The following is a 13,000-nucleotide window of genomic DNA, read 5'->3' on the forward strand; positions in this document are numbered from 1 at the left end:
AGAAACAATTACCAAAGGAACTCCTCTGTTGGCCTAGATTTTGGAAGATGGGTGAGGAGATACCACATTTTCTCTGAGGATAGTAATAAGAATCTTTTTGAATCACTCTACCTCACTTCTTTGTCCTAGCTCCTAATTTTAGTATATCCAGTAGGCATTAACAAGTGCAGCTTGATAGATTTATTCAAATAAGTTTCCAAATGGATTCTCAATTTATGATCTACAGGTTATCTATATTTTGGAATGGATTTTATTGAGTTTTTCCACTTTTAAGTTTGATTTCATTTCAGGTAGTGCTGCTTCCATTTTTTGTTGTGCCTTTGTCTATCAGAAATGTCTTCAGTGGAAAAATCAGTATGGTATTAACTGTGGCAAAGTAATCTCCTCTTTATTTGATTTTATACTTTCTTTTTACTTACCTGGCTAAGAACCATTTGCTTGCTGTCTTTATTTCTCAGATGGCCTTTTGGTAAGTCTCTCTTCATCCAGGTAGACAGTAAACACTATGGCAGTGCTCTTCACTTCTCATCCTTTGTTTCTTCTTGCTTATTTCTAAGTGGTGGCTTTTCCAATTATGTCTGGAGCAGTTTTATTCTGCCCTGAATAGGTATGCAGCTGCTAGACCTTGGAAAAAAACTACACCTTAAAGAAAACCCCAGTCTGCTTCACAGGGGAGACCCTGTGCTTTTCAGCCTAGTTGAGTTCTGTACTGATTTCTCTTTTATTTATTTATTTTTTAAACACTCTCTCTTTAGATTATCTTCTGACCTGCTTATATTGAGTTATTCTTGCAGTATTTTGGATATACCTAAATCACTTCCTTAACCAGAGCTATTTTCTATGATTAGCATTTTTTCCTACTACTAACTAATAAAACCCAAATTAAAATAGCTTGTTCTGTGACTATCTAATATTTAAAAATGCTGGTTCCTACTTTTATGTGAATCATTTATTCCTGACTGGCATGAGGCTCACTGCTTTCTCATAGGATTGCATCCATTCCAGCAGCATCTATCACCCTGGCTGCATTTCCAAGACCTCTTACATTTCAGAAACTAAACCTGTTCATTGAAGTGGACTTCTTGCACTACAGCAGTAAACCATGCTTGGAAATTCTTTTCCTAAATTTTTTTTTTTTTACTTGGTCAATTCCATGCAACTGGAATTTGTTTGCCGGGGAAGTCTGCCTGCCTCTTCATTCACCCCACCACTTAACCTTATTTCTGCTGCTCCTGAGATTCTGTTCGGTCCATGTGCTGTAGTTATTGTAGTTATTCACTGTATTTCTTACATCTATGTAACATCTGATTTGAAAATGACTTCTAGCTGCAGGAGTTCCTTGAATTTATTACTCTACTTTTTGTTCTTTCAAATATCCGTTTTCGAAATGTGCTAGAGTAGAAACAGTCCTTTCACTGCCTACCACCATTTCTTGCTCTCATCAATATCTTATTATCTGTGTTCACTGTTGTTTGTCTGGAGTTTCTTTATCTATTGCTGCTATAATTGGAGTATATAGAAGTCTAGAATTGTATTTTTCAGGTACAACCATGCTTTTACATCAGGAGCTTCTTCTCCTGGCTGCTATATGTGGCATCAGCCCAGTACACTGGGAATCAAAGAATCACAGAATGGTTAGTCTTGGAAGGGACCACTGGTGAGGTCATCTGGAATCTGCCGTTTGTACCAACATAAACTACATATAGAAAATTGTTTGCCCTTCTTTTGGTCAGATTTACCTTCAGCCATGTTGCACATCTTATATGTTGCCTGCATCTAGCAGATGTCTCTTCATTTTTCTGGAACCATACTGTTGACAGGCAGATCTGTTTTCCTTTAGTATGTTTTATAAAATTTAAGAAATAAAAGATAAAATACAACTTGGTCTTGCCAGTGGTATTCTAGTTTTACCAATAAAAGGAAAATATATTAACTTTTTAAATTTAAAGTGCTCCTGAGCACAGTGAGAAAAAGAGGTTTACATGAGGGACCCAGAAAAGTTAACCCACAATAGATGTAGTGTTTTTCTTATCTATCCTGTAGAAGATACATCCCACTTTTCTGGCATTTGAAGAGAATTTGAAGCCAAATGGTTGTTATATGAGAGAAGAAGTTCAGATTTCCTCTTTCCATCCTAAAACCAGAGTACCAGGTTATTAATATAAGAAAATGGTATCAGTGTAACTTTATCTGTTAAATCCAGATAAGTGGTAAATGTAATAAAAGATTTATCTAATTTATATGCAAAACCGTTCCATTTCACTCTCATGAAACTCATCTTCATTCCATGTATGTTCAGACCAAAAAATGAGTAATTTATACTGTTGAATAATCACTTGTTGAATGCTATAACAGGGAATAGCTTATATAGTCCTTCAGGTTTAGTTCAGGCTAAGATTTATGGGATTTAAGCCATGCACTTTGTAAAAATTTGTGTATTTTGGAAACATCCATCTGAAGACACCTCTTTGTGTCTGACACTGAAATTGAAAAGTCATTCCATTTATGAAAAATTATTTTGTGTATCAGCTATGCAGATATTTAAAGATTTAGTAGTCTCTCAGAAAAAAAAAATTGTTGAAGGCTTTACCTACTTGTAGAAATCATGAAAAATTTCCCCTCTGCATTACATTGAACACTTGACTGTCCATGTAGGATTTTTTGTTCTGTGGAGCTGTAGATATTGGTTGAAGACACATGGGAAGGGTACAGGAAGATTTGTTTCATCTATTCTGTTGATGTTTTGCTGTGCTGTGAGCTGTGGTTCTCTGCCTGTGAAGGTGACTGTGCACATGTGAATCTTTCCTAACTTAGTGTCATCTTCAAAGGAGTTAATTCCCACTGCTTGCAAAGGAGCTTTTGAATGAGGAGTTATATTTAGAAATGCACGTTCTTCCTATGAAGCATATAATTTAATATCAGCTAAATAAATTATTAATTGCATGTCTTCCATTTATTGCTGTGCAGTGACTCAGCCTGCTATATGAGTAGATTGAGCATATATCTTCATAACAATTTCTGATACGCTTTTAACTTGGAGTTGGATCAGGATCTTCCACAGCTCCTCTAAATCTGTTCATGTACAGCTGATTTACACCACCTCCATCATGGTGTGAGTGGGCTGGTATTCTGATATTGTTATTTCTATTAGCCAAAAACAATCAGAGAAGGCATTTTTAATACCCATTATCCCTGCTTAAAAATTAGTCTAGCAGCTTGCTATTAGAAGTTGCTGTACCTCGCTTACAGTGCTGCTTGAAACGTTAGCAGTGCCACTGCTGCAGGAACAAGGCTACATTTAACTCATTGTGTTATAAATATTTCTGGTTTGGATGGGGTTAGACAAGCTGATGTTTCATTGAAATATTGCAGAGGAATCAAAGTTCACCAAGCTGACATGTGAGCACAAGAAAACCTCCACCAGCCCCCTATCTAACTGGTCAGGTGCTGTTTGGTGAGCTCTTGCTAATGCTCTCTCTAGTGATTTAGCAACATTGGGGGCCATCAGCCCCAGCCTGTGTTGTAGCTGAGAGGTGTGACGGTGTCACCTTCTTGTGCCTGTGTCACAAGGGTGAGGTTCCCACCTGCCAGGGTGCCTTTCTGTGCTTGGGAAATGGTGACTGATGTGCATAGTCTCTGTGCACCCTGAGAAACATGTGGGGCAGAGCCTGGAAGGTGGGAAGGAGTAGGAAGAGAAGGAGGCTCCTGAAGGAGAGAGAAGACACACGTGGGAAGGGAGTGAGGATATGAGCATTCAAAGTGTCATGTAAAGTGCAGACATATGCAAAAATAGCTATGTGTCTGGAGTAGGTATTAGTACCACTGTGGCCATGGCGTGCAAGAGCACAGCCCAAGCACATGAGTGGATTTCGTGGTCTGTTCTGCAGCCTTGTCCATGAGAAGCGTGCTTCTCTCAGTTCCACTGATTTAAAGCCAGCTTCGATCTGTTAAGCTGAACAGCATTTACGTATCCAAAATACAGTGTAAACATACAATAAAAACATCAGTAAGAGGGAAAGCAGGAAGTTCCTTGGGTCAGGCATGGTTTGAAGGGTCAGAAAAGGAAATGTTGAAATGTAATTTCCTCTGGCAGCTCTTACATGTTGACACAGCTCCTTTGGGATATTTCATAGGGCCTAAAGCTGTGCAGTCTGCCTAATTATTAGGCTTGTCTGCCTAATAATGGAATACTCTTCTTTGACAGACCTTGGGGCCAGGAGAAGAGGAAAGTGCACACCACCAATAAACCCACTCACATTTGTGATATTGATCAGCTGCCTAACCTCTTGAATTTGGGATGGGCCCAGTGTGTGTGGTGTAAATGCAATTATTCTTGTTGTGTATATACTCAGGTATTTCTTATGAGGGAAGCTGGTGCATACATACCCAACATGTCCTTGTTCTTCAGAAGATAAGATGTTATTGATAGGTTATCTGAAGAATCTAATTTGTTTGTTTGTTTTTTTTTTTAGATCAGTTTTATAGTCACATAGTTATAAAAGGGTTATGTTCATGTAGCAGTTCTACTTCACAGCTTTTGATTTTAAGTGACCCAGAATACAGCATCATCACACTCTAGAAAAATTAATGTAAATACAATTTTATTTAATAATGAAATATGTCAATCTCAGTCTTTCAGATTAGACTACACTGGCCAATGGAGTTAGGAATTATCCTGATCAATGAGTTTTTGTTACATGCCCCTTCCTAGCATGGTGAAATAGAATGAGAGTTGTACAGCTTTTGCATTTTACAAGTGGTTCAATTTTTTCTCTTTTATACCTAATATTACTTATGTTAAGAAGTATCACATTATTACTTTTAATAAGTGTAACATTATTGTTATTTCTAAAACAACATCCACAAGCATCCTCAGGAAAGGATTTATGTCTGGTGCATTGCCAATTGTGTTTAATGATTTGTTTTTGCAGCTTCATTCTGCTTGATGATTGCCAAGCAAGCTTTTAGCATTAATTATATCTCTGGCTGGGGTGTACACTATGGGCAAAACGTACCACTCTTCACCTGTTAAGATAACTATTAAGGCTCAGACTTCTTAGTTCTGTTGAGCTGGTAAGTTTCCTCTAAATCTTGGTGCTTTCTTTCTCAGGTGCTGAGGTGGTTTTCCCTGGCCCTATGAGGGCCAACGTTGGACCGGAGGCATCTGACTGCCCCAGGGATGCTGTGCCACGGCTGAGGGTTGAATGCGAAAAAGGAAGCAGTCCAAGATCCTCATCTCACTGAGCTCCACAGTTTGGAGAGAGATTTCTCTCAGGGGAACTGGACTTGTGGTACGGAGATCATGGCTTCATCCCGACTAGTCACAAGATCTAGAGACATTGCCAATGTCATGCAACGTCTTCAAGGTAAGTGTCTGCCTTGGACTGGTGCTCTCTGCCATCCTGTTGTAAATGGAGGTTCCTACTGTACTCCACAGTAAGGACAATATTTCTGAAGTTTAGTAACCTTTCTAAACTTATCTGCTGGAAAGTATTTCCAGCATATCTGAAGGACTATTATTTGAATCCTTTGGTATAGCATTAACAGTAGTGTTTAAAAGCAGTTGGTGTTATGAACGTGGCTCCCTGGGACAGGACACTGCACTGAAGATTATGAGACTTTTGATCTGTTTCTCCTACATTACTAGATTGTGCATCAGTTTTCTCATAGAAAAGATAATAGAAATTATATCTATCCTTTTCTTAACTTTGAAGTCAACTGGTAGATCTCTTATACTGATAAACTAATATTTATTAGTTTAGAAATAGTTGCTGTCTCCAAATGAGAACAGTACTTTATTATATTGTTTATCACTAAAGAATTCATAGCTCACTAAGCTTATTATTAGTGGTCAAGTTGAAGAGCTTTTAGATAACACCTCACAGGATATCTCTGCACTATTTATTTGAGTATTCAGTAAGTTTTTATGTTCTTGTAATACAGCATTATCAAATAAATGTATTTTTTAGAAGTTATGCACCTTACTGCTGCTGCTAAAAGCTTGCATTCAGAATGTTTTTGTTCAAATGATGATATTGACTAAAACCAAATTGTCAGTACTGCTGTAGGTTTCACTCCCATTAACTTTTGGACTTGATCAGAAATACCTTTAACTTCCTTTAAGACCAGCTTCCACTGATTTCAACAAAAGCTTATATGCACAGAACCCTTGCTATCCCCTTCTGTATCTTCTAAATCTGGGAGGTTTATCTGCTTTTGGCTTTTTCTTCCATTTATTGTTTGTCAGTTCAGGATATCTGAACTCAGCTTCCCAGCCACGAGCTACTACTAGCATCCATAATTTCCATATAGGCTCAGTAGATAAGTAACAGAATAAATAAATATGCAGAGTCTGTGCTATTTAGACTTGCTACAGCACTTCACCAATTCCAATTCTTGATTTTCCTCAGCCTTCTATTTTTTCTAATTTATGGTATTTTTCCATGCTGTTTTTATACTTGTCTGCTAATTCTTAGGCCACAGTCTTGGACAAGGGGTATTCAAAGTGCCCACAAACACAGAATGAGGAAATATTTTATGCTCAGAGAATTTGTGGATTAAGCATTAGGATAAGACAATCCATGTAGACTTGAATGAAAGACTGCAAGGGCACGGTGAGGCAGGCTTGCTCGTAGAACAGGCAGGGGTCTAGGTACACTGTGTGTTTATATTACAGTATGCTATATATTTGTGAGAAGTCATGTTCTTAATAGGGATTCCAGAAGGAAAAAAAAAAAGAGATGTTTGAAGCAAGGAATTAAATAATTATGAAACTGTGAGACCTTCAAAGGAATTTGAAGAAGTGCATCAGAGAAATGGCAGAGGTGCTCAAAGGTTATGGAGACATATTGCAAAGGAAAGGATCAGGGAGCTGAGCTGTGTTCAGAAAGGATTATCCAGGCTGGTACTCTGAAGCAATGCATAAGGAGGATACCACAGGAGGTATTTACAGAGTGTGAGGACTATTAATTATCTGACTGTTATGTATTAACTTTCTAAACATCAGTAAAGCTGTTGCTGACAAAATGGCTGTTTATTAGCATTTTGATTTTTTATGCATTCTTGTCATTTTTATGTATTTTACTCTGTTGAAATCTGATACATAACTTAGTCTGCTATGCTGTTGTTTTTGTTTGGATTTTTGGTTTGTTTTTCTGGGATTTTTTTTTTGAAATTAAGCAAAAATAATTACGTGAACTCTTAAGTGAAGATATTTTAGAAGAAAATGTGGGAACTAAATGGAAATTTGGCATTACGTGTTAATTTGAAGTCATACCTATAACTGGATTCTTTGCTTCGCAGATGAAATCAGCTCAGCTTGGTATTGATAGGATCTGAGTTTCACTGCAGAAGCACTACTTCAATAAATCACCTGTGCCAATATTGGAGTGCTTGGAGCCTAAGTCTTTTTTTAGTCTGTAGTTCTGCATTATGGATGAGCAGGCAATCTGCACTGCGACTACCTTAGCCCTTGTTTAAGGTTGCTCTACCTTTTAGAAATGATAGTCAGTTGAAATAGGAGTAGATAGACACAGGAACACAGAGAAATTTCTTGGCATGTTTGCATGGCAGCCCAGAAACAGTGCAGTTGGAGCTGGGTGAATAGCTCAAGGTGACAGTGGAATTGACAGTATTCAAGGTGTAACAGGAATGACAATGTTTTGGGAGATGAACATTCAGCCAAGCAGCAGTTGTGCTTTACAGCACCTGTTTTTGTACCGGGCTGTAAGCTGAGGCAGGAGAGTTCTTCTTTTATGATGCAGTTAGACAGTTCTGCAAGATGTCAGTGCTGGAAAATCATTGGCATGGAGGCTGAGAGATAAAGGGAGCTGTGGTCCTTCCTTCACACTGTTCTCTTATATTTACCTCAAGGGTTTGCAGTAAGTGTTTGTGGTGAGAGAGTGTAGGAAATACCAGCAAAATTCCACTCTTCGCTGGGATTCTCAACACCAACTCTGCTGTTCATACTTGAGGTGAATGCACTTATATCCACTCTCCTAAAATCTGTTAGAAAGCAACAGAGTTGATTCTGCTGTTGGTTGGGGTTTTTTGTTTTGTTTTTCAATGAAAAATTATCCAGCCACTTCCCTTCAGTGACAATTGCAATACAGTCTGTACATGTTCAGAGTTTTTGAATAACACTAAATATGACTGGCTTAGAAATCCACTTGGGACAAACAGCCATAAAGATGTGCATTGTGCTGGGCAGTGAGTTTGTATGCAAGCTTATACAGAACCTCTCTTACCCCATGGTGCCCAGGCAAAGACTTGCTGCAGTATAGCTCTCTGGGCTCAGAAGAATGGAGAATTTACCCCTTTAGTCTGGGTTGGGGAGGGCATAGGAGAGAGGTGGGCACTGAGGACAAGATTTATGATCTCTAACTTAATCATCTGTTTCCATGTGGTCCTGCTGCTGCCTTTTCTATCTTTCACTATTTAAAATGTCACAGTTTGATACCTGCATCTTTCTTGGATTTAAAAGATTCTTGCATTACAGAAGATGCCAGTGTAAATTCTGGTGAGTCTCTTAGGTGAGCAAATCTTGTAACTGAGGCAATTCATTACTCATTGGCAGTGCATTAAGGGAACATAGACACTTTTAACTCTGGTATCCAAAACAAAGCCCCGTAATAGCCAGGGTGAAGTAAATTCCCCTCTATCCCAGCTGAAACCAGCATAAGACTGTATGACCTGAAGGGCAAGTAAATCTAAATGATGGATTGGGAATCTGAATAACATTACAGCCCACATGTTACTTAACAAGAGGAATTCTAGCAGGATTCTAATCTCTTTTTTAATTATTTTTTTCATGTGAGAAAATTTAAGTTAATACTGTTTCAGAACAAAATATTGAAATATAAGGTTTACGTGTGAAGGTTAAGACAGCTGGAAAAAAAATCATAGATGAAAATAAAATCATTAAAAGGTGAAAACAAAGGTGAAAGAGATCAAGTACTTTCATTTACTACAGCAAAAAAATATATAAGGGTTAGTCTACAGCTGGGGATATTCAAGTTAAATATTAGTTTACATTTAATAAGGAAAACTGCTAAGGCAAGCTGTAAAATCACCAGTTTTAGAAGTAATTAATTTTGGTTTATGCATATGCAAACAACTCCAGTGAGAATCCACTTCGTGTTTCTTCTGACCCAGATGTCTGTTGGTAATAATCTGATGTATTGCTGGCAAAGATATGTTCTGAGCTACCTGTAGGTATTGCAAAAACATGGAGGAAAGGAGACAGTCAAAACATTTCACTAGTAGCACAAGTGACTAAAGTATGAAGTGAATTTAGGTATCATGTTATATTAGAATATTTTGTCATATAGTTAGACTGTTTTGACATATAGAGCAGTAAGTATCTCCATGGAAAGAACCATATGCTGGAGTTTTTTTATTTCTTTTTTCACTGCAGTTAGCTTTCACTTTGTGTTCTCTTCAATGAGAACACAATCCTGGGGCAGTATGTGCAATGCACAATATATTTTAGTGAGTCATGATGCTATTTTTTTCTATTTTTAGAGGGGGTTTTGTGGTTAACATAATCAAAATTAATGATTTAAAATGCATTTTTGAAAAAACTTTTCAAAGTTAATAATGACATCTAATTGCCTAAACTTTTTCTACTGCTTTTAATCACAGAATTAACAATGAAAATCAGCATATTCCTATTAATATTTTTTTCATGTTTGTATTTTTAGTGATGACAGTGCAGCTCCTGCATGTCAGTTAAATAACCTGTGCTCCTCTTTCCACTAGGTTTTTGGTCAACCAGGATAAAGAGCACTAAAGATCACATAGATGTTATAAATGACAAACATATATTTGCATTTGAGTTGCTATTTAAGAAAAAATGAGCATACTTTCCCATTTTTTATCTGGGATAAACATAAGTTTTGGGGCAGAAAATGGTTGACATGTTAGTGTCTCAGAGATTGCTTTTGTTTGATTCTGGAGTAACACAGTTCAAAAACTGAAATTCTTCTCATATGCTACTCTTGAAAAACTGACAGGATTTGCTACACAAAATGTAGGAGGCAAAATGCAAAAATCTTCCTTGGCTAATTTTACAGACAGTGGTTAAAAATGTTGCATCTTAAATACAGTGGATATCCAAAATGTGTCAGGCGAGTTGTATTTTATACGAACCTGTCTTCAGCAGCTCCATGCTGCTCAGGATGATTTGACAAGTTCATATGTAGGCATCCACACTGCGGCTGTTTAATGTTAGTTGTGATAAAGCACTGTCTGAGGCTCAAAACCACTTTTTGGTTGAGACTTTGTCTTAAAATAACATCTGCCATATTTGTTACTGGTGTGAAGAGGGTGATATTTCAGGAAGTCTAAATAGGAGCAATTATGTGTCAATTTTGAGGGTTTAATGAAGATAAAGATTTTGAAAAGGAAAATATTACAGTGATGATTATTTTTGAGAGCATCCCCTCTATTCTGACAGGCTGACAGTTACTTTACTCATAACTTTGGGTTGGGGGTATTAGAAAGCAGAAAATCTTCAAAATATTACGATGTCAGGTTTTACTATGCAGGTTAGACAATTTTTGAGTTGTATGTGACATCTAATTAATTTCCTGTTTCTCTTATAGTATACTGCAGGCTTGAAAAATTAAACTTTATCTCCTAAGAGCTGTGCTGTAGTAACTTACTACAGTACATTATCCTGTGTTATTAAATTTGAAAATAGCTTATTGTCATCATCATCATAAATAACCCTCCCTTTTGGAATGCCACAACTGTTATTTTTTAACACTAGAAGGACTGCAAATTACAGGAGGATGTCTCTTGTACCTTGTTACTAATTGAACACCATTAAAATGGTTTTGTAGAGGAACTACTGCTGATCATGCTTGTATACTGATGTAGAGACTTCTGTAGTGTAAAGGAAAAATATTTCAGTGAGAAAGTTCTACTTTTTTTAAAGTTTTCCCATTATCATATTTTGCCTGTTTGTAGAAATCAGAAGCTTCACTATCTTTACTTATCAGGATGCTTTATTAATCAGGATACTTCAGAGAATATACTTGCAGGTAGATAAAACACAGATAAAAAAATAGCACCTAACAATTATTAGCAATTTATTCCACATACTTTTTTCTAGAATGCCATTTTTGTTTCACAGTTTAGGCTTCATTTGCTTAAAAATATCCTTGTTTCTGTCACAAAGCTTCTCCTTATGAGTCATATCACTGAATTCTAATTTTAGACTCACACAGAGGTTTTCTAGTTGGTAGTTGTACGTATCCAAGTGAATCGTCTATTACAGGGTGCAAGAAAATAGGCTACTTGTTCTGTCTTTCATCCAAGATGAGAAAGAGCTTTATGAGGGAAATGTCAACAACTTATTAAAAATCCAGTAGCCTATTTAAAATAGAAGAAAGAAAGAAAAGAAAAGAAAATCAAACCCACCAAGAAACCCTCTCTGGGAATTTATGTCTCCATGGAAAACGAAAAAGAGGTTGTTTCAAATATATTAAATTTTCAAGGAGTTATAACTGGTTACTTAATCACACAGCAAATTTTTATATTTAAGTTCTGATTGCTAGTATTTGAGGGTGTAAGTTTTATTATTTTCATTTGTTAGTAAACTAAATCAGGGCATCTCAGTGTATAATGTTCTTGCAGAAGGGATGTAAAGAAACTAGGTCTAGCAGTAAAAGCTAGCTTCCATCCTGTACATTGAATCAGATACTGGTTATTTTAGGTTCTCAGTGATTATTTTAATTCAATATCAGAACTGTTAGGGAACTAGCAGAAAAGCAGCTTAATGTTTCAGGATAAGTAGCCACCTGATGCACGTGGAAGGAGGAGTAGTGCTGAGTAACTACACTGTGAGGATAGTTCCAGTTCTTATTGGACTCCAGATCAACCCTATCACAGCTTGCCCAGTGGCCAAGACCTTATATCTCAATCTGCTCTCTCTTCTCTTTCTGCTTTATCTGTCTTTCATGCTTTCCCTTAAGGAGTCATTCTGGTTAACATATAGGGTTGTGAAGTATTTTTTGGAGTTTTATTATATGAAACATAAACATTAATATATTGACATGTAATCTGTGACTTTTTTTACTGTAATTTCACTAGATTTTATGTGATTACTTTTCAGTATTTGTTACATAGTCTTTAGTACTTTTAAGAGGATTATGCCCTCACTGATGTACATTGGTTTAAGTGACTATGGAGAATGTATATAATCTCTTTATAACAGTTAGGCTTGTGACACAAACCTGAAAAATCTGGGAATCTTCAAGCTAAAGACCCTCGTATTCACCCAGAAAAGAGATACATCTGGAACATTTAATACCATCTTGTATCCACATAGCCATTGATGCAAAACAGGAGTTACAATTTAGTTTACCCAAATGGCTGAGTTTCTTTTTAGCTATGCCAGTATAATTCACAGGGAAAATTCATCATCCCCTTACAGAGATGTCAAAGGCCTGTACACAGGTGGTTGACATTCCGATGCTTCATGCGCCTCACTCATATGGGCCAGCTCATGTATGTTGTCATAAGGGCATAGGCTGTTATGGCCCCCCATTGGCATCCCTGGATAGGCACAGCTTTTCCAATATACAGTGTGGATTTCTGTAGGTCTTTACCTAAGGTGCTATTGCGAGAAAGCCGCTGACTTCCAGACCTTGTGAATGCAGCAGCTGTTCTGTAAAGGCTTTATCTTAAGCTCATTAAAACAAAGGAAAAATCTTCTTTCCATAAGGTGAATGGAATGAACTACAACAGCAGTTGTATGTGAAGAGTATTACTGTTAGCTTTCCGGTCTTGGAGAGAAAAAAACCCATTTATATGCAAGATTAGAGTATTCAAGATTATTTGAGGCCAAACCAGTGTAGCAATGTGAAATTACCTGCTAATAGTGCCTTTTAGATTACAAGAAAAAAAGAAAAGAAAAAAAAAGGAAAAAGCCTGTTTAGGTATGGAGCTTGTAGCACTCAAACTTTTCTGTTTGTAAGAAATTATGATTATTTGT

At 36.9% G+C, this 13,000-nt stretch overlaps 1 protein-coding gene across 8 annotated transcripts in view; it reads left to right on the forward strand.

Annotated features, from left to right (window-relative positions):
- The window catches only part of SYNE1 (spectrin repeat containing nuclear envelope protein 1), a 276,624-nt gene that overhangs the window by 10,925 nt on the left and 252,699 nt on the right, over positions 1–13,000 (forward strand). For all 8 annotated transcript variants that reach the window (XM_027903871.1, XM_027903873.1, XM_027903872.1 and 5 more), the window contains exon 2: positions 5,119–5,366. In XM_027903871.1, the coding sequence (XP_027759672.1) occupies positions 5,303–5,366 (64 nt within the window). In that variant the 5' untranslated portion in view covers positions 5,119–5,302. The remainder of the gene's footprint in view (positions 1–5,118; positions 5,367–13,000) is intronic.

The sequence above is a fragment of the Empidonax traillii genome, unplaced genomic scaffold (genome assembly GCF_003031625.1).
Source record: "Empidonax traillii isolate 1590-97213 ecotype Southwest subspecies unplaced genomic scaffold, ASM303162v1 scaffold997:size582561, whole genome shotgun sequence".
In the NCBI taxonomy this organism is placed as follows: Eukaryota; Metazoa; Chordata; class Aves; order Passeriformes; family Tyrannidae; genus Empidonax; species Empidonax traillii.